General features: G+C 41.3%; 1 protein-coding gene across 3 annotated transcripts in view; it reads right to left on the bottom strand.

Annotated features, from left to right (window-relative positions):
* Positions 1-27,203, bottom strand: part of DENND5B (DENN domain containing 5B) — a 212,163-nt gene that overhangs the window by 78,609 nt on the left and 106,351 nt on the right. For all 3 annotated transcript variants that reach the window (XM_053554201.1, XM_053554202.1, XM_053554203.1), the window contains 2 exons: positions 22,836-23,502; positions 5,385-5,572 (listed from right to left, as the gene is read on the bottom strand). In XM_053554201.1, coding sequence (XP_053410176.1) covers positions 5,385-5,572; positions 22,836-23,502 — 855 coding nt within the window. The remainder of the gene's footprint in view (positions 1-5,384; positions 5,573-22,835; positions 23,503-27,203) is intronic.

Genomic DNA, 27,203 nt, shown 5'->3' with positions numbered 1-27,203 from the left:
TTGTTGAAGACAGTAGTGTTATCTACAGCTTTCTTTAAATTCACATCTTTAAATGTGTCTTCAGTCTCAAGATACACTGAAAGGTTTAATGAGAGAAATTTGATAATTTGAATTATCCATCATAATTCAAACGGATAATTCATTATCTTTAGTAACTTATTAGTCTGAATGTAAACTAGTAACCTCCTACCACTTAGATTTTGTACTGTCTCCTTCGTTAATAACTTCCTGGTATCCTTTTTTACCCCTCTCCTCCTCCCATGAAGAAAGAAAATGGTGTATTTTCTGAAATTTTAAAGCTTGTTATTACTAATAAAATCACTGTTGAACTGATAGCACATTGAGGTGGGAGTTCCAGCACCACAGCTACTGGCCTGTCTCTATGATCCCACAAAAGTCTCTCTTTTTTCTTTTTTGAGAGAGAGTTTCACTTTGTCGCCCTGGGTAGAATGTCGTGGCATCACAGCTCACAGCAACCTCCAGCTCTTGGGCTTAGATGATTCTCTTGCCTCAGCCTCCCAAGTAACAGGGACCACAGGCACCCGCCACAACACCCGGCTATTTTTTGTTGTTGTTGCAGTTTGGCTGGGGCTGGGTTTGAACCCGCCACCCTCGGTATATGGGGCTGGCGCCCTACTCACTGAGCCACAGGTGCCGCCCACAAAAGTCTCTTAATACTCTCCTATGTCTGCTTAGAATGAATGGTCCAAGTTGGTGCTTTATCACAAAGTAGAAACAGGAAATACAAATTTGTTTTATGTAAATTTTTTTTGAGACAGAGTCTCACTATGCCACCCTTGGTAGAGTGCAGTGCCATCACAGCTCACAGCAACCTCAAACTCTGGGGCTTAAGTGATTCTCATGCTTCAGCCTCTCAAGTGGCTGGGACTACAGGCGCCCGCCACAATGCCTGGCTATTTTGTTGTTGTTGTTATTGTAGTTGTCATTGTTGTTTAGCAGGCTCAAGCCGAGTTCAAACCCACCAGCTCTGGTATATGTGGCCTGCACCCCAGCCGCTGAGCTACAGGCACCGAACCAGTTTTATGTAAATTTATTGAAGAAAACCAAGAAGCCCTTTCTCCAAAACAAGTAAGAACTCTGTACAACAGGGCATTCTGACAAGTTGCTTCCTTACTTTTGACACCACTGAATTTTAAAAATAGTTATCAGGAGAGCTCAAGTATTATATACATGATAATAAATTTACTCAATACCCCTATCTAACTTTGTTTTACAACTAAGTATTTCTACCGCTCAATACTGCCCAGAAGCCTTCATAATATGTAATTACTTCCAATTAAGAACAAAAGTTTCATCAAAGTAAGAGAACAGAGGCTTAATCATCTCTTCTGCCATGAAGCTTTCCATTATCCCTACCCTGAAAGCCATTCTGGTATCTTCTGTATAGTCCCTGTATGTCCCCTGTTCATTCATTCTATTATTTTAAACCTGTGCTACTGACATTTAAAAATGACTTTTTTTTGGAAAGCAGAAATCACCTCTTATCTTGATGTCTAACATTATATCCCCCACAAATAGTGCATGAGATTAATCGGTGAATAAACGAATAAGTTCTGAGGAGACAGTTATCTGGGGAATCTCAAAACTGTAGGCAGGAGCAGGGAGTATCCAGGAGTGTGAGTTTAAGGCAGCTCTCGTCATGTTCAGTGAGTGATCTAGCTTGTCAGTGTCTCAAGTTATGCCAGTGTGAAGGTAAGCCAGAGGAGAACATTTAAAATACTCCCTCAGAATCTCAGGGCAAGAAATGACCAAAAACAACCCCCCTCCCTCCCAAAAAAGGGAAAAAGCAGTTCTGTTTCAGTTCTTCTCTTGATTTTTTGTCTATTACTCACTGTAAAGATGAGCAAGAAAAGGATGAAAATGAGGTACCCCTCTATGCAATTAATCTTCAAAGCCATGTCCTTCCACCCCCACTCTCTAAAGAACAGTACTGCAAATGGCTACTTAGAGCTGTCGTTTTGGAATCACAGGGATAGTGAGTGGGTGGTTAATGATAAGCCTCTGTAGTTACATTAGCTAGCTAACAACTAAAATCATACCCTCTTAAAATAATCATTTCATAGGGCGGCGCCTGTGGCTCAGTCGGTAAGGCGCTGGCCCCATATACCGAGGGTGGCGGGTTCAAACCCGGCCCCGGCCAAACTGCAACCAAAAAATAGCCGGGCATTGTGGCGGGCGCCTGTAGTCCCAGCTACTCGGGAGGCTGAGGCAAGAGAATCGCTTAAGCCCAGGAGTTGGAGGTTGCTGTGAGCTGTGTGATGCCACGGCACTCTACCGAGGGCCATAAAGTGAGACTCTGTCTCTACAAAAAAAAAAAAATAAAAAAAAAAATAATCATTTCATAAACTTGTTTTTACAACTATTTTTAGAAGACTTGTCACTATTTTTAGCCATTATTTTATTTTACAGTATGCAGGGAAAGAGACAGAGAAGCATTACTAGGGTGTGCATTTAAGTCATTTTTTATAATTACTCTCAAAAATAACGTGAAGCAATTATTTCATTTCATTGCAGATTATTTTGTCACTTCACTATCACTATAGTGAAGTGATATAATGTTCCCCTTTTCTTCTAAAATAATGATGCTCTAATTTATAATTTTTCCACGGAGATACTGCTATTTTCACAGCTGATTCAGGTTATTTCTATCATTCTACTCTAGGAGTAGACAGATATATGTATGAAGATATTTACCAAGCAGTGCTGTACTCATCACTGAAAAATCAGAAAACTGCAGACATTATACAAGTTTTTAGAATCTTTATCTTCAGAATCAGAGAATACATGCAGAGACAGAAAAATTTCAAACTATGAATATACCCAGGTGACATTTAAAAATTTCTCAGTGTTACTTATACAAAAATGGAAAGGCAATACTTATACATCTAAATGAACTATCCTTATATCACTTGGTTAACATATGAGAAACTAAAACATGTCATTGTTTAAGTCTTCAAAACAAAATGCACTGGCTAGCTCATTTCTTTTCTTTGAAAATTTGAAGAATGTACTTCTTAGAGCCAATAAAATGCCAGATTAATTTAATAAAAGAGAAAACAAGAAAATTCAAGGTATAAAGAGGTAAAATAGGGAGGAAAAAGCAGAGAACATGCACAAGCCCAAAAACAACAAGACACTTCATATGTGTATTTTATACGATATGCAGCTAAGCTATTTTCTCTTAAACAAAAATGTTATTTGGGGGAGGAAAGGGTCATTAGAAGTAAGCAACAGATCAGTGGTTCTCAACTTGTGGGTCACGATCCACAGGAACTATATTAAAGGGCTATGGCATTAGGAAAGGATGAGAACTACTGCAATAGATGATTATAGGTATTATTACGGGGTAAAATGGCTGTGGCTAAGTGAGTTATTTCATTTTATTTTTATTTTTTTGAGACAGAGTCTCACTATGGTGCCCTTGGTACAGTGACGTGGCATCACAGCTCGCAGCAACCTCAAACTCTTGAGCTTAAGCAATTCTCTTGCCTTGGCCTCCCAAGTAGCTGAGACTACAGGCGCCCGCCACAACGCCTGGCTATTTTTTTGTTGTTGTTAGTTGTTATTGTTGTTTGGCAGACCTGAGCCGGTTCAAACAGGCCAACCCCAGTGTATGTGGCCGGCGCTCTAGACAAGCACCTGTGCTATAGGTGCCGAGCCTTAGTGAGTTATTTTAAATATGCTTATTAAAATGAGAGTCTCTATGGAAAATAAGAACATACAAAAGTGAAGCTCAGGTGCCAGGAGTGGTGGCTCATGCCTATAATCCAAGTACCCTGGAAGGCCAAAGTGCGAGGATTGCATGAGGCCAGTTTAAGGTTATAGTGAGCTATGGTGCCACTATACTCTAGTCTGGGCAACAGAGCAAGACTCGGTCTTTAAAAAAAAAAAAAAGAGGGGCGGCACCTGTGGCTCAAAAGGGTAGGGTGCCGGCCCCATAAGTCAGAGGTGGTGGGTTCAAACCCAGCCCTGGCCAAAAAAACTGCAAAAAAAAAAAAAAAAAAAGAAAGAAAGAAAAGAGTGAAGTTCAGCATTCACTGAGATTTTCTTAAGATGTTAATTAAATAGAGAATAACATAATGTAATTAACCACTGCATGTTTTTTTGCTTTTTTTTTTGTAGAGACAGAGTCTCACTTTATGGCCCTTGGTAGAGTGCCATGGCCTCACACAGCTCACAGCAACCTCCAACTCCTGGGCCTAGGCGATTCTCTTGCCTCAGCCTCCCGAGCAGCTGGGACTACAGGCGCCCGCCACAACGCCCGGCTATTTTTTTGGTTGCAGTTTGGCCGGGGCTGGGCTCGAACCCACCACCCTCGGTATATGGGGCCGGCGCCCAACCGACTGAGCCACAGGCGCCACCCCCACTGCATGTTTTTTAATAGGCCTTCATAAACTCTCATCAGTATTTCTTTTTTTTTTGTAGAGACAGAGTCTCACTTTATGGCCCTTGGTAGAGTGCCGTGGCATCACACAGCTCACAGCAACCTCCAGCTTCTGGGCTTAAGCGATTCTCTTGCCTCAGCCTCACGAGTAGCTAGGACTACAGGCGCCCGCCACAGCACCCGGCTATTTTTTTTTTTTGCAGTTTGGCCGGGGCTGGGTTTGAACCCACCACCCTCGGCATATGGGGCCGGTGCCCTACTCACTGAGCCACAGGCACTGCCCTCTCATCAGTATTTCATTTCAAAGGCTTTATATTCTGAGTGCCGTTAAACATAGCTAAAAATTAGGTTCAAAATGCTTTTAAGAATTCTTGCTTATTTTCTTCTTAAACAACATTTGAAAATACAACACACAGAAAGTATAGTAATTTCAAGATATTACAAAAGCGAGGGATTACAATTTTATTCTCATCTGCCAAGCCAAGTTGGTATTTAGAATAGGTTGTTAACTGATCTTATGTCTGAAAACAAAGGGAGTATTTGCTATTTTCCATTATCTCTAGTTTGCTGAAAGACATTGTTTTTCATTTGATAGAGGTCAAAAAATAAAATTCACCCAATGATTTTAAAGGATGTCAAAAAATGAGCCATGTTGCTTAAAAACAAAACTTATGAGGAAAAGAAATGAAATGTCATTAGAATAATAAAGCAATGATATCGTGCTACTAGCACTCTGTCTTCACAAATGTATAGTTGTGAAAATTTGCCATTGTCCTGTTTTGAACCATGTTTAATTAATGACTATGTGGTAGAAACCATCAGGAGTCACAGTCTGCATTTTTTGGCCCCCGCACTCTACTTGGGAGACTCAGGAGAGTGAAAGAGACACAAGTTGGACAAAGATAATGTGTTCTAACTGAACTAGTCTTGACCTAAATCAACAAACAGCAAATGCTTCATGATTCATTTTAAGTTTTACCTCTTGAGGAAGTTCTAGTTTAGAACGGTCAGTTCCTTCTTTTGACTGAAGGCCCATCAGATAAGGGACAGGAGCATCAAGAAAATGTAGCAGAGAAGCAGGGAGGATGGGTACATACACATGCTGCCATTGAAATGGGAACAAAAGGGTGGTGATGCCTTCCGCCACAGTCATCAGGCGCTGATAATCTGCACAGAACAAGGAAAAGGGGAGGGGAAGAGTCCAAGTAAAAATATGATAATCACTGCAGTAAGCTTGAAAATACCAGTCTCAAGAAAAAAAAGTTCTTTTGAATTGTTTCATTATGATCATGCAGAAAATAGATCAGTTCTATTTCACCAGAATTAAATGGTTTCATTTGAATGGTTTTTAAAGGGGCTGAGGACAGGGGGGAAACATTATACTCTTTCTTGTTAAAAATCACTAGTATGTGTATTTACATTCCCTTGCAGTGTGGAGGAATCAAGAACTAATAAAGTTGCTCTGGGAACTAATAAAGTTGCTCACTTATCCCACTGACATGCACAAGATACAGTGTATTGTTACCCATGGATTTTATATACATGCACACTCATACAATCTCCAATTCAGGGGCTCCTTTTTTCTTGTACAATATATATGATTATGGCTACAGCCTTTGGTTAGCTGATTATATTTATTTCAGCCTTCATTTTGTGGGTACAAGAAATCAAACATACAAGATACATTAATAGTCATACTTCCTGTATCTAACCCAGTGATTTTCAACCAGGGTGCCTTGCAAATTTTTAAAGATCACTAATTAAATTATTTTCAAAAAAGTTCAAAGCACAGTAAGTATATTCTCTTTTTTTACTCTTTTTTTTTAAACATAATTTAAGTGTGCCATGGAAGTTTAACTATAGGTTCAATTGTGCACTGAGATTAAAAAAAAAAAAAAAAAGGTTGAAAAACACTGATCTAGGTCAGGCGTGGTGGCTCACACCTGTAATCCTAGCTCGCTGGGAGGCCGAGGTGGGTGGACTGCTTGAGCTCAGGAGTTTGAGAACAGCCTGAGCAAGAGCGAAATCATGTCTCTAAAAAAAAAAAAAAAACAGAAAAACTGAGGCAAGAGGATCACTTGAGACCAAGAGTTGGAGGTTGCTGTGAGCTATAATGACACCATAGCACTCTACCCAAGGCAACGGCTTGAGACTGTGTCTCAAAAAATAAATAAAGATTGGTTATTTATTTAAAATAAATAAAAATTATTTATTTAAATAATCTTTAAAATTGAAGATTGGTTTGTTTTTGCTGTGTTTTGTTTACATGAACTAATTTATCAGAACTTAAAAACTGTCCTCAATATTAAAGTGGTTTTTTAAAGCACTCTTCCATGGATGCTTTATACTTAACACTTGTCAATAATCTTTATTTAAGCTTTGGAGGCAGCCATGTTTTAGAATTCAGACGTTTTAATCAGAAAAGTAATATGGTACACATACTACATACGTGAACTAACTAGGGCAGCACCCCATAACCAAATACAATTTAGTATTCTTGCAGCAAACCATCAAGTGTCTCTATAGGACAGATATGCGTAATCAAAGAATAGAAATAGGTCACTTGGTTCAGGTCTGGTTTTACTAACAAATGAATGACAAAAGCAGTTTTGCTTTTCAGTATTTTTTTTTTAATTTGAGAATTGAATTTAAGAAATTCTAGACTTGTAAAATACACTCACAGCGTTTACAAATATAAGTAAAATCTGGGGAAATCTTTTTTTTTTTTTTTTTTAAGACAAGAGTCTCAAGCTGTCGCCCTGGGTAGAGTGCCATGGCGTCACAGCTCACAGCAACCTCCAACTCTTGGGCTTAAGAGATTCTCTTGCCTCAGCCTCCCAAGTAGCTGGGACTACAGGTGCCTACCACAACACCCAGCTATTTTTTGTTGCAGTCTGGCCAGGGCCGGATTCAAACCCACCACTCTCAGTATATGGGGGCAGCACCTTATTCACTGAGCCACAGGTGCCGCCCTAGGGGGGATCTTTTTTAAAAGATTAAGGAACATGCTCAGATGTTACTTGGTTCACATCAACTCAAAGAACGCTTAACCAAGCATAAACAGAATGTTTCCCATTTAAAATTGGTTGTGTCATTTTATAATTTTTTTTCTTTTTGAGACAGGATGTTTTGCTCTGTCACCTAGACTGGATTATAGTGGCTGAATCATAAGGTCATTGTAACCTTGAATTCCTGTCCTCAGGCAATCCTCCTGCCTTACCTTCCTGCATAGCTAGGACTACAGGTGCAGGCCACTATGCCCAGCTAAGTTTTCTATTTTTTTTTTTTTTAAGAGATGGGATCTTGCTATATTGCCCAGGCTGGCCTTGAACTCCTGGCCTGAAGATCCTCCTGCATTAGCCTCCCAAACTGCTGGGATTACAGGCATGAGCCACCTCACCCAGCCTCCTTTTATAATGTTTAAATGACTACCTTTAATAGTTTACAATGGAATTCTAGCAATGAATCATCAGCTATCTATAGGCCAAGGATAATTAAATTTTTTGTTATTTGATTATTAAGACTCACATTTTAGGCCAGGCGCAGTGGCTCACGCCTGTAATTCTAGGACTCTGAGATGCCAAAGTGGGTGAATCACTTGAGGAGTTTGAGACTAGCCGGAGCAAGAGTGAGACCCTATCACTACTAAAAATAGAAAAATCAGCTGGGCATTGTGGGGCACTTCTGTAGTTCCAGCTACTTAAGAGGCTGAAGCAAGAGGAATGCTCAAGTCTAAGAGTTTGAGGTTGCTGTGAGCTATGATGCCACTGCACTCTACCCAGGGTGACAGAGTGAGACTCTGTCTCAAAGAAAAAGAAAATTTACTGACCAAATTTACTGGTATTACTAAATGTTACATTGTTCTCCTCTTATGTTCAACAGAATCCTAACAAAACACAATCAAGAGTAGGAAGACAGGTTGATAATTAACTATAAAAAGACCAAATCCAGAAAAATATCTTTAGATTCTACTCTGTGGCCTCCATTTCAACCAAGGATTAGGGTCTTTTTAACCTCAGTATTTAACATAATATCTGGCATTAAAAAAAAAGGCTCAAACAATATTTCTGAATAAATAAATGAATTGGTGGGTAAGAATATATAATTTTGCTAGATGTTCATAACTTAAATAGACATGCTTAGATTTTATCCACATGAAATTAAAGAACTAGTTTCTCAGTAGGAGACAATGGTAACAACTCAAACAAGAAACTGTTCACCAAAAAATTACATTTCTTCAGAGATTCTATATGAATCCCTAGATGAATATAGTCAGTTAGTTATGTGCATGCCCAGGCATATTATAAGAAAAATCCAAATATCCATTTACTAAGCTATGGTTATTATTCATCATGCTGAGAATTGTTACTAAATGACTCATTCTAAGTGTACATTAGTAGACTTTGTAGGGATCTGAACTCTTATTTAAAAAGTCACATCCTTAGCCGGGCGTTGTGGCGGGCGCCTGTAGTCCCAGCTGCTCGGGAGGCTGAGGCAAGAGAATCGCGTAAGCCCAAGAGTTAAGAGGTTGCTGTGAGCCGTGTGATGCCACGGCACTCTACCCGAGGGCGGTACAGTGAGACTCTGTCTCTACAAAAAAAAAAAAAAAAAAAAGTCACATCTTAACATTTTACTCTTTCCACATTAAAAATGTAAAGTTTTTTTTTTTTTTTTTTTTAAAGAAACCGGTCCACTGTGTTGCCCAGGGTACAATGCAGTGCCAATTCACAGGCAGAATCATACTTAACAAGTTGGGTTTATTATTCACTATACTGAGGGAGAAAGCACGCCTTGGGGAACTGTATGATGTTTTAGTAAAGAAAGAACTTACTATAGGATTTTAGCTTTGGGCGGATGATTTAGGGAAGTCTAAGGAAACACAGACTTGCTTTGCATTGGGAGCTGTCAGAAATCAGGGCAATTCTATGACTTGGTATGGCAGTAAATCTGACCTTTAGGGAGGGTAGACTAAAGTGGGAATAAAACTGTAATTGGTTAGGAAGCAGCAATTAATAATTTAATGAGAGAAGAGGAGGTCTGGTATTTCATGGGTTACACGGTGATCTTGTTTGATGTTCTTGTGATGTAATGTCCCACGAGAACTACATGGGTTGTGAACATCACCTCCGTTTGTAGTAACAGTGAGATTACTCTGAGAGCCGTATCAGTTTCTAGACATCGGAGTCTGCTTTTTTACTTCTTTCTTAATTCTAAGCCAGACACAGGTGAAAGGCTCAGGGTTTTAAGCACTCAAATCCTGTGCTAGTCATTCATTCATTGTCTTTCATCTCCAGATCCACTCAGTGCATTTTCTTTTACAGTGGGCGCAATGTTAAGCTTTGCCAGTAGAAGACACTGGAGAGACACTGCAGGAGAAGGGGCTTCTCTTCTTGGTTCCACGGACCATGTGGTGGTGTTCTGCTTGTTCTTGCTAGTGTTACACTGTTGATCAGTGGTGGCAATAAGTGAGGACATCTGGTCCAGCCACATGCCCAAGAGTGAGCTGCCCTTCAGCAATGGAGCCCAACGGCCACTATCACAGTGGTGCTCCCACTTTTGTGCGCTCGCTCACTAGCTGAAGCTCACTTGTGCTTCAGAGGTTTGTTTTCTGCTTGCCTGGTAACTGAGGACCAGCTCTGGCCCAAGTAACCCACTGATCTTCTCTATACTTTGCAACTACAATTTCTTCAATAGAGTGTGAACTCCAGCCTTGGGAAGTAGAACACCCCACCCCCCTTCATATTACATTCCTCTGTTTAAGTTACAGGGGTTTCTCTGCCTCTTGATCTAGGCTGAAAGGCACAGGGTTTTAAGCACACAAATCAAGTCCCTAGCAGCTTGGTTACTTTATTAGTGGTGGAGAAAATGTTCAATCTCTTAGAAAAATATAAGATTTTTTACTTGGGCTGTTTACTTGTTTTGATTACGAAAAATACCACCTTGGGAAATGAAAAAAAAAAAAAAAGTACACATTTTCTTCCATTCTACTGACTGCTTCCCATACATAGTTTATTTTCCTTCACCATAATTCTACGCATTGGTTGTGGGTATTATACATCTATTCTTTCCAGTTCTACACTCTTCAAAATTGGAAATATCACACACTTTTTAATAATAAAATTACTTAGCAGAAATAAGACAATTCTTTTTAATTGACCCAAGAATGAAAATGTTTCTTCTTTAAGCACATTTTTTTTTTTTTTTTAAAAGAGACAGAGTCTCACTTTGTCGCCCTAGGTAGAGTGTTGTGGTGTCGCAGAGCTCACAGCAACCTCCAGCTCTTGGGCTTAGGTGATTCTCTTGCCTCAGCCTCCCCAGTAGCTGGGACTACACGTGCCTGCCCACAATGCCCAGCTATTTTTGTTGCAGTTTGGCCGGGGCCTGGTTTGGACCCGCCACCCTGCTTATATGGGGCCCGTGCCCTACTCACTGAGCCACAAGCGCCACCCTTTAAGCACATTTTTCAAAAATTTAAGGGTGGTGCCTGTGGCTCAAGGAGTAGGGTGCCGGCCCCATATATGGGAGGTGGTGGGTTCAAACCTGGCCCCAGCCAAAAACAGCAAAAAAAAAAAAAAAAAAAAAGAAAAGAAAAAGAAAATCTGAGTATTTTGATAAAGTCTTTTTTCACTGATATTCAAAATGATGAATGTGTAACAAGATTATTTTAATATTTAAGATAAGTGTCAGAATGGCATACAAGGCTCTTCATGATTTGGCCCTTGTCTGCCTCACTCCTTATCACCACCCAATATACAGTCACGTCACTGCTTGCAGTTATTTCACTGAATACGACATGTTTTCATAGGTCCTTGTTTCCATATATACTTTTCCTCTATCCAGAATGTCCCTTCTCCTTGCACTGCTCAGTTAAGTTCCACTTATTCCTCAGGCAACTGTTCTTTGGAAAGCCTTTCCTAACACTCATTATCACTGGAGTCCCCTCCACATGCTTCAATAATACCCATCTTTATTTCCAACACAGCAATTATTCATCTCACTAAAACTATTATAGCTCTATTATAATTATGTTTGTGTGTCGCTTTTGCCTAATATACCATCACTTTCTAGAGAGCAATGGCTATCTTTTTAACATTCAACATAGGGCCTACTGCATGGAGAGTGGCCAATAAATGTGTTGACAAATTAATACGCTAACATCTAAGGCATATAAAACTTTTTAAACACTAAAAATAATTATGCTCGATTATGTTATACAAAAACCATATAGCCCAAAAATTCATCTAACAGTAGCTCTGGCACAGACCCCAAGTTTCAGACCCTGCCATGCTGTCCACCAGCACCACCAGAGAGAACACCATCCACAGAGGGGTCAAGGTCTAGAGCTGTGACTGGTGGTGCAGTAACCATGGCAGCTCAGAACAGGCACCGTGTCTAGCGAAGTGTATGCTCTGCCGGTGTCTAGCACGCCTCCAGTGAACTTCCTGGTGCAGCTGGAGGATCACACAACTATGACCCTGGTTGCAGTCCCTGGTTATTACTTGAACCATGCTGGCTTTGAGGTCTCAGATCTACACATAGTTTGGCTCTCTTCCTTACCTGCACAGAAGTCATCTCAGATATCGTCCTACAGCACTATAGAATGAAGGCCATAGCCTCTGGCAGCCCCTGAAGCACCAGCACAAACTGTAAGCCCCAAGGAGGATTTGACCCCAGCCCGCAATGAGTGTGACACCAACAGAAAGCTGCCATACCACTTCACCTGAGTTACCAACCTATATATGCTTGTCTGTTTTTGTAATAAACTTTACTGTGACCAAAAAATGCCAGAGAAAGGGCTCATTATAGATTAAACACAGGTAAAAAGAGAATTAATAAACTAGGACACAGATATGGAGAAATTACCCAGAATGCAAAACACAGATAATGCAATAGAAAAAGAGGCTGAGGGCGGCGCCTGTGGCTCAGTCGGTAAGGCGCCGGCCCCATATACCAAGGGTGGCGGGTTCAAACCTGGCCCCTGCCAAACTGCAAAAAAAAAACAGCCGGGCGTTGTGGCAGGCGCCTGTAGTCCCAGCTACTTGGGAGGCTGAGGCAAGAGAATCAGTTAAGCCCAGGAGTTGGAGGTTGCTGTGAGCTGTGTGAGGCCACGGCACTCTACCGAGGGCCATAAAGTGAGACTCTGTCTCTACAAAAAAAAAAAAAGAAAAAGAGGTTGAGAGATATGGAAGATTAAGCAAGAGATTAAAATGCTTAATTAAGAATTTCAGGAGGACAAAAAAGATGGATGGAAGTAATGTTTATTTATTTATTTAGAGTGTTACGAGAATTAAGGAGTTTTAACAAAAAAAAATCTGTATTTATTATCAAGAAATATTCTTTTTCCTTCTCATCCTTTCTTCCTGTTGAAAGATGAATTTTTCCATACAGCACTGCCCATGGTTATTTACATGCTGCCCCCCATCCCCAGCTCTACTGGCTCACTTCGTGTCAATTCCTCAATCTTTAGGGTTAGTCACCAGAGTAATATCAGTAGGCTGGAGAACTATCGGTGCAGTCACAGTGCTAGGATGGATGTGGCCTTGTTTCTCTGCCTTTGGCACTATTTGTACCCTGTGCACACCTCCTTTGCATTTCCTATGCTTACAGCCTTCTGAACCTCCACCCCAGTGCTGGCAAGATGCGTGCCTAAGGTTACTTCCAGGATCAAACTGTTTTCATCTGTTTCTTCTAAGGGAACTAAAAGTAAAATAATCTGATGCTTCAACTGAGTATTTCTTTCTTTTTTTTTTCTGAGACAGAGTCTCACTTCATCACCCTCGATAGAGTGCTGTGGCATCACAGCTCACAGCAATCTCCAGCTCTTGAGCTTAGGTGATTCTCTTGCCTCAGCCTCCCAAGTAGCTGGGACTACAGGTGCCCGCCACAACGCCCAGCTATTTTCTGTTGCAGTTCGACTGACGCCAGGTTTGAACCCACCACCCTTGGTATATGGGGTCGGCACCCTACTCACTGAGCCACAGGTGCCACCGCTGAGTATTTCTTTTTGAGATGAAGTTATTTCATTCTCTGCAAGTTTCCTTAAATCTTTGTTTTCACCATTCTGCAAAGTACTCAGTCTCCTGCAACTCTGGCTCCTTCCCAGTAGTTTGGCCACCATTACCAACTCAGGCTGCCTGAGCAGCAACGGCTTCAGATCCTGCCTGGCACAAGGAAGGTCCACAAGTGCCCACCATGAGCAAACAGCAACTCTACCAGTGGACTATCACAGCTGCAGAGATAGCCCAGCAGGCCTGGGGATGCTGAGCAGGCCCCACAGAAGTTGGGACCGCTGGAAGCAATGTTTAGAAAGATAATTGAGAATCCCCCCCACCTTTGTAAAGCACATTAAATTCTTATATTTCAGGAAACACAACAGCTCACAAGGAGAACAAATAAAGAAGGCCTTACTCAGACAAAACACAGTTAAAACACAGGACCACCAGACAGAAAATCTTACATATAATCCAAGTGAAAAGACAGACTTCTGGCCAATGAATGACAAGAGTGACTGTGATTTTTGACTTCTCAACAGCTATGCTGGAAACTGGAAGATATTATCCTCAGAGTACTAACGAGAAAAAAAAAGCTTAATCTACAATTTAAGATCAATGAAACTATTGTTTGAAAGAAAAACATTTTCAGATGAACAAAATCAAAAAGAGAAAGACTCCTCAGGAAAGGAATTTCTTTCTTTTTTTTTTTTTGTTTTTGTTTTTGGCCAGGGCTAGGTTTGAACCCGCCACCTCTGGCATATGGGACCGGCGCCCTACTCCTTGAGCCACAGGTGCCGCCCAGGAAAGGAATTTCTAAGGATGCACTTTAGGAAGAAGTAGACTGATTCCAGAAAACATAGCATTGATATTAAGTAAAAAGTGAATTTTCAAAAAATGGTAGCTGTGGGTAAACTTAAACAAAACCAAGTATATAAAATAAAAATGTCTAAATTGAGGGATTAGTAAAACTCTGAACAACCATAACAAGCAAGCCATAATAAAGGTGACTGAAGTTAAAGCATTTTACAGTGTCTACAGATTTTTATTAACATAAGACTAAGTGTTCATGTTAAAAATCTCAAAATTTACCACAAAAAAAAGAAAAACAGCATATAACATCTAAACTAAACTTAAGAAAAAAATATTGCAATGAGAAATAAATTTTGATCAATTCAGGAAAAAAGACAAATGGCCAAAATAAATGAAAATTTAAAAATTTTCATAACTGCATAGTAATGAAAATACCAGATTATTATAAGACTCAAATGCTTAAGATTTTGATATTAGGGAGGAAGAAAGAGAAAGGTTTAATAGACCAAAGGAAATAGAAAGAAAAATAAAACCCAAAGTAGAAATTAATAAAACAAATGAAATTGAGAGTGCTGGTTTAGAACTTGATGCTGGACCAAGCTCAGATTTCAGCTGGTCTGACCTTGACTACCAGCCTCAAAGCCAGGCCCAAAGGTAAAAATTATGTAGAAACAACAAAGAAAAGCCCAAGACCTCTGGTCACCAAAAAGTACACACAGGAAAAGGGCAAAACCAAGAAACTACAGAAAACAGGGGATACAGTGTGAAGTTGTCTCATTTTGTGGATGACTAGCATCAGCTTCCTGAAAAATCCTTACAAGAGTAACTAATTCAGGGACAGTATCTTTGCTTTTAAATGCTGCAGAATGGAAGAACGTGCTTGGGCTGACACAGGGTCCAGCTCACTAAGGAGATAGATGTATGGCACCAAGACACACAGCAGGTTATTTCTAATGGTACTGCTAGGCTCAAGGACTGGATAAAAACTACTGTAAGTTCCGTTTACTCTCAAGAGAGCAACCGACTGATTATTCCCATCAATGCCCAGATGGAGCAGCTTTGTATGCAAGCCACGTGGGACTGGCTTTACGGTAACTAGAATATTCACCCACTGAATATGCCTATTACTCAGGGCAAATGCTGTGGTTAACGAGGCTCCTTTTACATGGGCACTTATGTAACTTTACTGCTGCAGAACTGAACAGTCTGGAGCCTGATCAAATCTGCTGTCTCAGCCGCCTCTCATCTTACAGATGCTAATGAAAACACACCAGATTCATTAATAAGAATGTGGAGATGCTGAGGGGAGAGTCAAGAGTGGAAAATTTTTTAGTTGTTATAAAAAAATTGAGCAAATAAAACAGACATTAATGAGATCAAATAAGGTTTTTTGTTTTTGAGACAGGGCCTCCCTTTGTCACCCAGACTGGAAAATAGGGATGTGATCATAGCTCACTTCAACCTCTAACTCCTGAGCTCAAGTGATCCTCCTGCCTCAGCCTCCCAAGAAGCTATGACCACAAGTACACGTGACCATGCCCAGCTAATTAAAAAAAAAAAAAAAATATATATATATATATATATACACACACACACACACGCATATACACACACTGTAGATACAGAGTCTTGCTATGTTGTCCAGGCTGGTCTTGAACTCCTGCTGGCAATCCACCTGCCTCAGCCTCCTAGAGTGCTAGGATTACAGGCGTGAGCCACCTCACCAGCCTACCTAAATGTTTTATGACAATAAATATTATGTTTGATTAGGGAACACTTCCCCTACCTAGTACTGTAAAACAGAAGATGTGTAAACCCACCATTCCAGCAGTATTAACTGGACATGCTAGCTGGAAGTAAATAAGACTGCCTGAGCTCACATGGCATAGAACGGAAGCTGGAGTGGGATAGCCCTATGTGGGGTGCAGAGTAGGCTTACGTCAAAAGTCTGTGAGTGCCTCCCAGTGACAACTATTGCAGTATTGGACTAGGGAATTTCCATCTCAGGGGCAATTACTAGCTTGCTATCAATATGACTGAAAGGGTCTCTGTGACTTAAGGACATAAAATAATTTTGAAACTTGAAATATCCAGAATATCCTGGGTGATGTTGGAAAAACACTGACAGGTGGCAGTACGCAGAAGGACTCCATAATGACATGGAAATGTTTCTGCTGCATCTTATTACCAGAGGAATGCAAGGAGTCGTCTCTCACAAGCAGGGAGCCTCTTTTCCCCTAAGATTGACCCTGGAGCTGGATCAGAAGCTACTAGAGTCTACTGTCACTTGGACAGGGCCCTGTAAACATCTCTTAACTGGCCAATAAAGAACTGTTTGGTTTATGGATGGTGGTGCCAAGGTAAATGGGCAACCTGTTCAGAAGGTAAAAACACATCAGCTCATTGGGCTAACTTAGTGCATGCTGTTTTTCTAGCAGTGATAGACGAATTGAACAATGGTAAAAACCCCTATATCGTTGGGTTTTTACCTGTGCAGAAGGCAGTAGCCTGGCCATGGTAGACAGCCAATAATAAATAGGACCACCATAGGAATGCTCTTATAGCGCAGGTTCCACTGAAATATCTCAACAGTCCTAAGTAAAGTTTGTTTTGCCATTTCATAAGTAGGATGAATAATTTTTTAAACAATATTACGATTCAGAAAATAAAGTTAATATTATCCAAATATGGGCCAAAGCTGATCAAAATCTACTGCTTTTAGAATCCAGGTCATGGGAACCCACTTTCTGCCATCAAAATATCCCAATAAGCTATGATGTCCACTTGAGTGTGACTAGCAATCTGTGAAAAGACTCCCACTTTAAGGAGCTTCCATTTTCTGATAAGGTTAATTCACACATAATTTACAGGAGGAGGAAAAGAACAGAGGAGCAGGAGTATGAGAGCACTGCAAGGCACACAGCCCACGGGGTGGGCTGGGCAGTGGGTAGCTGCTTGTTTCCATTGTGCAGAGTCAAAGGAGGTCCACAAATATTCCCGAGAATATTTTTTTTTTTTTGTAGCGACAGAGTTTCACTTTACCGCCCTGGGTACAGTGCCATGACGTCACACGGTTCACAGCAACCTCTAGCTCTTGGGCTTACACGATTCTCTTGCCTCAGCCTCCCGAGCAGCTGGGATTACAGGCGCCTGCCACAACGCCCGGCTATTTTATTTTTTGTTGCAGTTTGGCCGGGGCTGGGTTTGAACCTGCCACCCTCGGAATATGGGGCCGGCGCCCTACTCACTGAGCCACAGGCGCCGCCCTCCCAAGAATATATATATTTTTTGAAACAGAGTCTTACTCTGTTGCCTTGGGTAGAGTGTTGTGGTGTTGTAGCTCACAGCAACCTCAAACTCTTGAGCTTGAACAATCCTCTTGCCTCAGGCTCCCGAGTAGCTGGGACTACAGGTGCCTGCCACAACACCTGGCTAGTTTTTCTATTTTTTAGTAGAGACAGGGTCTCCCTATTGCTCAGAGCTGGTCTGGAACTTGTGAGCTCAAGCAATCCACCCACCTTGGCCTCCCAGAGTGCTAGGATTACAGACCTGAGCCACTGCGCCCGGCCTTCCTGAGACTTAATTACTAATATCAAAAGTTAGACGTTGTGTTTAAATTCCCCTGCCTTTTATTCCTCCACTATTCCTTTGAGGAGAGAATCATACTCTGATCTTCCTACTGTCCTGTTCCAGGTATTTCCAGATTGCAGAATAAAGTGCTCTTTTCTCATTTGGGATCCTAGAAAAAAGAGCCTTCACCTCCTGGGTGCATTCTCTACTTAAAATTTCTAGCTGGTTATCCCTGCAAAGTGACTGTGATGTACATGCTCTCTAAATAACAGATTTTATTATCTGTTAATAAATTTCAAATCAGTCTAGAAGGACATTTTCGTCACTGAAATCCATCTTTGAGTCACACTGGGTTTTCGTGGTAAATGTCCAGCACTTGCAACGTTTTTTAATTTATGGCCTAGCTTTATCAGTGAATAAGAAATGAAGTATCAGATGTTATTAAAACACCCTTAACATGGAGCCAGGAAGAGTGAAAGAGGGCACCAGAGTACCAATTCATGTGACGCCTCATTTCATTCATTTAAATGTCTTTCTCTAACAGGAGAGGCATTGTCAATGTTAAAATCTGCACAGGGCTTTCATTTTTATATTCTACAATTATTTATCATGACGTCTTTATAACAGATGAGCTGAGCAAGTTAAGAAATTGAAAATAAATACTGAGACAGATAAGGAAAGGTTAAGTGCAGTGCCCAGTACAGTTGACTTGTGGTTAAGTACTCTGGAAAAAGACTGATTAAAGCCTAATTCTTTTTTTCTTTTTTTTTTTTGAGACAGTCTCACTTTATCACCCTCCATGGAGCGCTGTGACGTCACAGCTCACAGCAACCTTAAACTCTTGTGCTTAAGTGATTCCCTTGCCTCAGCCTCCCAAGTAGCTGGGACTACAGGCACCCGTCACAGTGCTCAGCTACTCTTAGACACAAGGTCTTGCTCTGACTCAGTCTGGTTGTCCAACTGGTGAGCACAGGCAATCCACCCACCTCGGCCTCTGAGAGTGCTTAGGATTACTGGCGTGAGCTACTGTGTGTCAAGCCTAATTCTTAGTAGTATCTTACTTACAGATGTATGATTTGGGGCAGATTACTCAGCTTCCATGAGCCTCAATTTCTTCCTTGATAGAACATGTGTAATATACAATAGTATTAACTCACTGTTGAGAGGATTAAAAGATCCAATATGTAAGATATATTCTTGTAGCACAATTCCTGACATAAAGTGATTTTAATGAATGGTTATAAACTTACTATACTTTTTGTGTGTGTATGACATTCTGAATTTTTTTTTTTAAATCTATTTCTTTAATCTCAGGATTCCCTCTGTTGTACTTGGCATACAATCAAGTTACCAAAAATACTCACGAGTATAAAACCTCATCCATAAATGCTTATTCTTCTTCATTTGAAATCGAAATAAATCAGTAGATATTAATCAACTAAAACTGGTCAACAAACAGACCACAGAAAAGCCATGAAACATAAGTGCTATTTAAAAGAGGAAGTGTGATATGGAAGGTTTTTTTCCCCTCTCATCTAAAAAAACCATGACACACAATATAAAAGAACATTTAGGGGGTGCCTGTGGCTCAGTGAGTAGGGCGCCGGCCCCATATGCCAAGGGTGGCGGGTTCAATCCCAGCCCCGGCCAAACTGCAACAAAAAATAAAATAGCCGGGTGTTGTGGCGGGCGCCTGCAGTCCCAGCTGCTCGGGAGGCTGAGGCAAGAGAATCGCATAAGCCCAAGAATTAGAGGTTGCTGTGAGCCGTGTGACACCATGGCACTCTACCCAAGGGCGGTACAGTGAGACTCTGTCTCTACAAAAAAAAAAAAAAAAAAAAAAAAAAAAAAGAATATTTATTAGGTTCTTAACCATGGCACAAATATCTTGACTTTAATTTTTTAAAGTTATATACTACTAAATGCAGTAGTATGTTGAACTTCCACAACTTAAGATAAGCATAATTTATAAAGGATCACATAAACTTAATAAAAATAAATAATAACTACAACAGCATCAGCTATCATTTAGCCAGTGTCAAATATATTCCTAAATATTTTGTATAGGTTTTCTTTTTTTTTTTTTTTTTTTTTGTAGAGACAGAGTCTCACTGTACCGCCCTCGGGTAGAGTGCCGTGGCGTCACACGGCTCACAGCAACCTCTAACTCTTGGGTTTACGCGATTCTCTTGCCTCAGCCTCCCGAGCAGCTGGGACCACAGGCTCCCGCCACAACGCCCGGCTATTTCCTTGTTGCAGTTTGGCTGGGGCTGGGCCTGAACCCGCCACCCTCAGCATATGGGGCCGGCGCCCTACTCACTGAGCCAGAGGCGCCACCCTTGTATAGGTTTTCTTATGTGACCTTCACAATGAATCAGTGGAGGGGGACCCTCAAACTGTCACCCTTGTAGATGAGAGAACTGACATGAAATTTATGTAACTTGCTCATGGTTCCAATTAGTAAATGATGGAGCAAAAATATGAAGGATTGCCAAGACTTCAAAAGCCAACATTCCAAGCTGGGCATAGTGATGCACACCTGTAGTCCCAACTGCTTGAGAGGATGAGGATTATTTGACCCCAGGAGTTCAGGGCTATGATCACACCTATAAGCAGCTACTGCACTCTAGCCTGGGCAACATAGCAAGACTATATCTCTAAAAATTAAAAAAACAAAAACCAAATACTAGGAAATTGAACTAGGTGGCCTTTTAAGATCCCTTAAAAAAAATAATAAACACATTTTTATTTCTTTCATAATTTTTTTTTTCTTTTTGCAGTTTTTGGCCAGGGCTGGGTTTGAACCCACCACATCCAGCATATGGGGCCAGCCACAGGCACCACCTTTAAGCCACAGACGCTGCCCTTCTTTCATAACTTTAAAGAGGGTATTACACTGTAAGCCTCTACCCCTCCTAGCCACTCTCTGACCCTTACCCCTTTCAGGGAAAAGAGTAAGAAAGGATGAGAGAGATCAGGCATGGTGGCTCATGCCTGTAAGTCTAGCACCTTAGAAGACCAAGGTGGGAGTATAGCTTGAGACCAGGAGCTTAAGACCAGCCAAAGCAACACAGTAAGATCCCATCACTATAAAAAAACAAAAAACAGAAAAATTAGCTAGGTGTGTGGTTTGTGCTTATAGTCCCAGCTACTTGTGAGCTTGAGGTGGGAGGATCCCTTGAATGTAGGAGTTTGAGGTTACAGTGAGCTCTGCTAGGTAACAGAGATCAAGACTCTGTCTCAAAAAAAAAAAAAGAGGCTCAGCACCCAAAGCTCAGTGAGTAGGGTACCGACCACATAAACCGAGGCTGGTGGGTTCAAGGCTAGCAGATTTGAGCCTGGCCGGGCCTGCTAAACAACAACTGCAACCAAAAAATAGCTGAGCATTGTCGTGGGCACCTATAGTCCCAGTTACTTGGGAGGTTGAGGCAAGAGAATCGCTTGAGCCCAAGAATTTGAGGTTTCTGTGTTCTGTGATGCCACGGCACTCTACCCAGGGTGACATAGTTAACTGCCTCAAAAAAAAAAAATTAAAAAAAGGAAGAGAGGGGCGGCGCCTGTGGCTCAGTGAGTAGGGCGCCAGCCCCATATGCCGAGGGTGGTGGGTTCAAACCCAGCCCCGGCCAAACTGCAACAAAAAATAGCCGGGCGTTGTGGCGGGCGCCTGTAGTCCCAGCTGCTTGGGAGGCTGAGGCAAGAGAATCGCGTAAGCCCAAGAGTTAGAGGTTGCTGTGAGCTGTGTGATGCCACGGCACTCTACCCGAGGGCGGTACAGTGAGACTCTGTCTCTACAAAAAAAAAAAAAAAAAGGAAGAGAGAATTACTTAAGGTAAAAATTTTCAGATACAGAAAGAAACACTAAAAAAGTTAGTGAAAGAGGAAAGGAAAGAATTTAGACCGGCTGTTAGAGAAGAATTTCCTGACAACAAAAAGTGACACTGGAACACAATATCAAAGAACATTACGTAGGATAAACTGAAGAAAATACAACCTCGTGAAGGGCTGTCAACACACAAATAGTGTCAACATACACACAAGATGGGGAAGTACAAATATAGCCTACTTGGCAGAGCTGCACTTATAATTTAAAATAGAAAAATAAAAAAAGAAAAGTGGTAAAATAAGCTTGATGGCAGCAGTCAGGAGACTAACACTGTAATTCTGCTAGCCTAAACAGAAGTTAGCAAAATGCTAACCCAAATGTTTGTGCCACGTTTTTCAAAGAATCTATCAACACACAGGTACAATTTTATAATTCCCATCAATCCACTATCCATTAAGACACAACATCTCTCTCTCCCCTATACATTCATATTCAGATGAGAACCAGTATCCTAGTCTGGGCTCAACATTAATCACTGTAACAGTACTGTTAAAATAAAACCCTCGATTAATTTCTTAAGTATGTGTTGGAAGAACTTTGAATAAAAGATACCACAAAGACAACTTCCTTCTGAGATTTAAAAAACCCAAAACCCCAACACCACGCCCACGCGCGCGCACACACACACCCTGGCGGAACTGTTAGTAGACCTAGGAAAGGCTCATTTCTCTCAGGCTTGCTCACCTTCTTTCTCTCACATCAAACGCTCCCATAGGCAAAGATCCAAAGTTGATTGCCTCAGGAAGCTGCAGAGTGAACAATTTGATTTAAACCTTTCCAGTGTCAGCTGTGTTTTGATGTGAACCTTTACTAATCTGTAAAGAATATTTCTGGTAGTAACAGGATTCTTTTCACTCTCATTATGAAAAGAAACAAAATTTCTTATGATTATATATTATCAGGAAAAAAAGCGCTATTTCTATTTAAAAAAAATACATATACTCCAATCAGGCCAGTTAACACTTCTTGTTTCCCTCTACAGTCGACGCCACCTCAAAGAGAAGCACTGTTTCAGCCTTTGGTCCCACTCATACCTGCTACTTTTACACAAAACAGGAAAGACTATGACCATTATTTATCTAATTCTAGTAATACGTCCCATGAAAACACCCCAGAAAATACAGGAGCATAAGTACTTGTTTTAAGGAAAATTTAAAATCCAAGGAAGACCTACCTTGTGAGTAGAGAAGGATCTGCATCTCTAAAAGGACACAGGTAAACACCTGTACCAGGTTCTCTAATCCCAGGAGCTCAAATGCCTCTCGAAGTGGGTAATCAGAAAGGGGAAGTTCATTGGGCCCAGGCCTCTGGCAAATGACAGGTTCGTAAACACCATAAAATTTCAGTGATCTCCCTGGAGGTGGAAGGGGAACTTCATAGAGAATATTATGGATATAGCTCTCAAGTGGCAGGGGTGGCGGCTGCTGTGAGGTAACTGCCTTGTAAAGCTGGATGAGGAATTTCTTGCAGGCCTGCATGAAAGGTAGCGGTGTGATCAAGCATATGCTTTTGGAAACATACAAGGTGTCTCTGCTGATATCGTAGGAGTTGTATCGCTGAAGTTTCAAAAGGGAAGTTGTATCTCCCTCATCAATACTGCTTGCCAGTGAGTCCATGCTGCAGGAGGATGACGCGTACACGCTGCTGTAATGCTCAGCGTTGTGCATCTGGTACAGAGTCTGCATGGCTGTGCAGATTTGCTTGCTTGTAACTTCTTCATAAAAAGTGAGAACAAAACCGTAGGTGCGAGAACCATCTTCCCTGGTAATTATAAACGAGTGAAACTGAGGGTCTTTATTGTCAGTTTGTGTTCTGAAAGACAGCCCTTTAGGCATGCACAACTGTGGAGGAAAGGGGAAAAAGACGTAAGAATACAGTACACAAATAACCAGAAAAAAGTCTGTTGCTTTTTAATATAACCAGACCCAAAAGGACAGGTTTTATGCAAACTTATTAACTTATGTTAATAAGCAATAGTCTTAAATTAGAAATACATTGTAAGGCTGAGTGTGGTGGCTCATGCCTGTAATCCTATCACTCTGGGAGGCCGAGGAGGACTGCTTGAGCTCAGGAGTTCAAGAGCAGCCTGAGCAAGAGCAAGACCCCATCTCTAAAAATAGCCGGGTGCTGTGGTGGGCGCCTGGAGTCCCAGTACTAGGGAGGCTGAGTTGCTGTGAGCTAATGACACTATCGCACTTACTCAGATCGACAGAATGAGACTCTGTCTCAAAAAAAAAAAGAAGAGCTAAAGGTGCTAAATTTAAAATGCTTAATATGTATAATAAATTAGAATTGATTTTGTAAAAACATTTTAAATGAAAGAAATAAAACAAATTTTAGAAAATCTGAAACATACTAAGGAATCAATGTAATTAAATCATCCTAACATAATCAGTATTCATATTTATATATTTATTTCTAATTTGTATTGTAATATGCTTTTTACATAAAAATAATTTAACCATGTTATTAGTCTTTTATTTTTTGATTGTTTTTGCAGATTTAATACCCAATTGGTACAAAATTTAGACCGTCTCCCAAATCTCCACATTACCAAGAAAACACAATTCACCTTAAAAGTTACATGTCCTTCATTCAAACTGTCAAAAAATGCTAATGTACCTTTACGAGCCAGGCCCTATGATACAACAGTGAAAAAGACAGACATGTCCTCTGACCCTACAGTACTTCCAGTATAGTAAGGATGACAGATGACTATAAAATCATAAACTATAAAATCATAGAAGAACTATGATGGGGTAAATTAGGGCTGCAATGGAAAAAATCATGTCAGGAAGGCAAATTAGAGAAGAGGGAGCTACCAAGAAAAAATGAAGTCCCAACTGAAACCCGAGGATGAGTACAGGTGTTAGTAAGATAAACAGGGCGATGTGTGCAAAAGCACAGAAGAAAGAACATGAGGGTTTGGGGAACCGAAACAAGGTCAGCATGGGTGTGGTTCAGAAAGCAAGGTTGGGGGAGGGGAGAGAAAGCAAGAGTTAATTAGAGGGCAGTCAAGGAAGGGCCTTCTGAGCCAAGTTAGAAGCCTGAGGACTGTAAGAAGCCCCTAAGGGTTTTTAGCAGGAGAGGGACAGAACTAGAGCTAACTCTTAGCATATCAATCTTGGAGCACTGAAGGCAAGTGGTTTTCAAAGGGGTTCTAAGAGAGTAGGAATAGGAATGCTCAGGGCCCGGGGAGTGGGAGGCCCCAGGAGGAAGCTGAGAGGGCCAGTGCCCCACCATCCCCTGTGCACATTCCACTTTTATTTATTTTGTAGAGTAGGGCTCTGTGTTAAGATTTCTGGGTTCCCACTGTGTAAAAACAAACTCTCAAGATTCTGTCATAAACAAACAAACAAATATATGCCAGGCGTTGTGGTGGGCATTTGTAGTCCCAACTACAAGGGAGGGTGAGGAAGAGAATCACTTGAACCCAAGAGTTTGAGGTTGCTGTGAGCTGTGACGCCATTGCACTCTACTGAGGGCAACATAGTAAGACTGTTTCAAAAGAATAAAGAACTTAATTAACTAATTAAAACTCTCGGCTCAGCACCTGTGACCCAAGTGGCTAAGGTGCTACACACATACATCTGAGCTGGCGGGTTCAAATCCAGCCCAGGTCCACCAAACAACAATGATGGCTACAACCAAAAAATAGCCGGACGTTGTGGCGGACACCTGTAGTCCCAGCTACTTGGGAGGCAGAGGCAGGAGAATCACTTGAGCCCAGGAGATGGAGGTTGCTGTGAGCTATGATGCCACAGCACTCTACCCAAGGCGACAGCTTGAGGCTCTGTCTCAAAAATAATAAAAAAAAAACCCTCGATGGTAAGACAGGATTAGTGCAACAGAATTGTTACTGAGCATGCAGGCGAGTGGGCGTCCTGACTGCTCCCTAGAGCCAGTTCAAACCATGGTTCTTCTCTTCTCCCTTAGAACCTTTGGCTTGAGGACATCCCATCAGGTTATACCACCACATGTTAGCTCTCTTCTCTATCCAAGCTAATCTCCCAAGCAATTTTTTCCATGATTTTAAATATACCCTGTCAACTACCAAATTTCTTCTCCCTCTCAAGATCTTGCTTTTAACTGGACTACTTGATATTCCCACAAAGATGTCTAACAGGCAACTGAAACTTTTTGCCCCAACCTGAAGTCTTGATTTCTTCCTTCAAATCTGTTTCTCCCTATTTCAGTCTTCTCTGTAACTCCTTCCTTCTAGTTTGCCCAGGACCAAAACCGTGGACTCATCTTTGACTCCTCTCTTTCTCACTCACCCCCTGTCAATCCATCAGCAAATACAAGGTATCAGTCCTACCTTCAAAAATGGCTTCATTAATTAATTGCTGCTATCTTTTCTCTTACCACTCTAATCGAAGCCACCCTCTTCTCTTGCCTGGATGAATGTAACATCCTGCTGATCAGCCTTCCTGCTTTTGCCCTTGTCCCTCAAAATCTATTCCCCACATTCCTAATCACATGATCCTTAAAAGACATTAAGTGAGATCTTGATACTCTTCTGGAAACTCTCCAAAGGCCTCCCATGTCACTAAAAGCCAAAGTTCTTTTAATGGCCTACAATGGTCTTGTGTGAACTGGCTCCAGCAACCTCTCTTATATTATAATTACTTATATTAGCGAATGGTAGACCTGGAGAGTACTGGTCCTTCTTCAAGCTGCACGGTGAGAACCACCAATAGTATGGTAGACTTTATGGCCCTTTCCTAGGCTACGGCTCTTGAGACCTGCAGATGTCAGCCCACATATTTTCCTGTGCTTAGGGACCATGTTGGTGATCCACTGGCTATCAGGATTTCTTTGGTAGATTTACGGAATGGATTAAGGATAACCTCAAAAAATTGGTACATATAATCTTCACCAACCCAGTAAGAATGTGCCCCACAGTGGCATCTAAATCGCTCCTCGGCAGCAGACTGAAGGTTTCGAGCAAACTTTAGCTGATTTACACCATGATGGACGGGCTTGCCACAGGTTGCACCCTTAGGAACTGGGCATTTATGGCCTCTGTGGTGCACACAAACCCCACATGTGAACATAACCTTGCCTGGCCTTGTGTCCCAGTCTGCCCATTTCATCCAGCTGGGTAGGGTGCAGAACCTTGTGGGAAGCTCTCTGCCCTCATGTCCCACTATTCTTTACCTTACCTATTGTTCTCCAGCAACAGTAACACATTCCTGTTCTGTGAACATACCTACATGTGCCTGTCAAAATCTGCTGTTCACTCTCCCAACAACTATCTTCCCCTAGGCATTCACATCTGCTCCTTCCTTATAACAGGCTGTACTTTCTTTTCTCTTTTACTTTTTTTGAGACAGGGTCTTGCTCTGTTGCCCAGGCTAGAGTATAGTGGTATCTGAGCTCACTGTAACATAACTCTTAGGCTCAAGTATTTGGCAATCCTCCTGTCTCATAGCCTCCCAAGTAGCTGGGACTACAGGCTCATGTCAGCGTACCTGGCTGATGCTTTTATTTTTATTTATTTATTTTTGAGACAGAGTCTCAAGTTGTCACCCTGGATAGA

This window comes from Nycticebus coucang, chromosome 12 (assembly GCF_027406575.1).
Source record: "Nycticebus coucang isolate mNycCou1 chromosome 12, mNycCou1.pri, whole genome shotgun sequence".
Classification (NCBI taxonomy): domain Eukaryota; kingdom Metazoa; phylum Chordata; class Mammalia; order Primates; family Lorisidae; genus Nycticebus; species Nycticebus coucang.
This window is presented reverse-complemented; position numbering and strand designations above follow the sequence as displayed.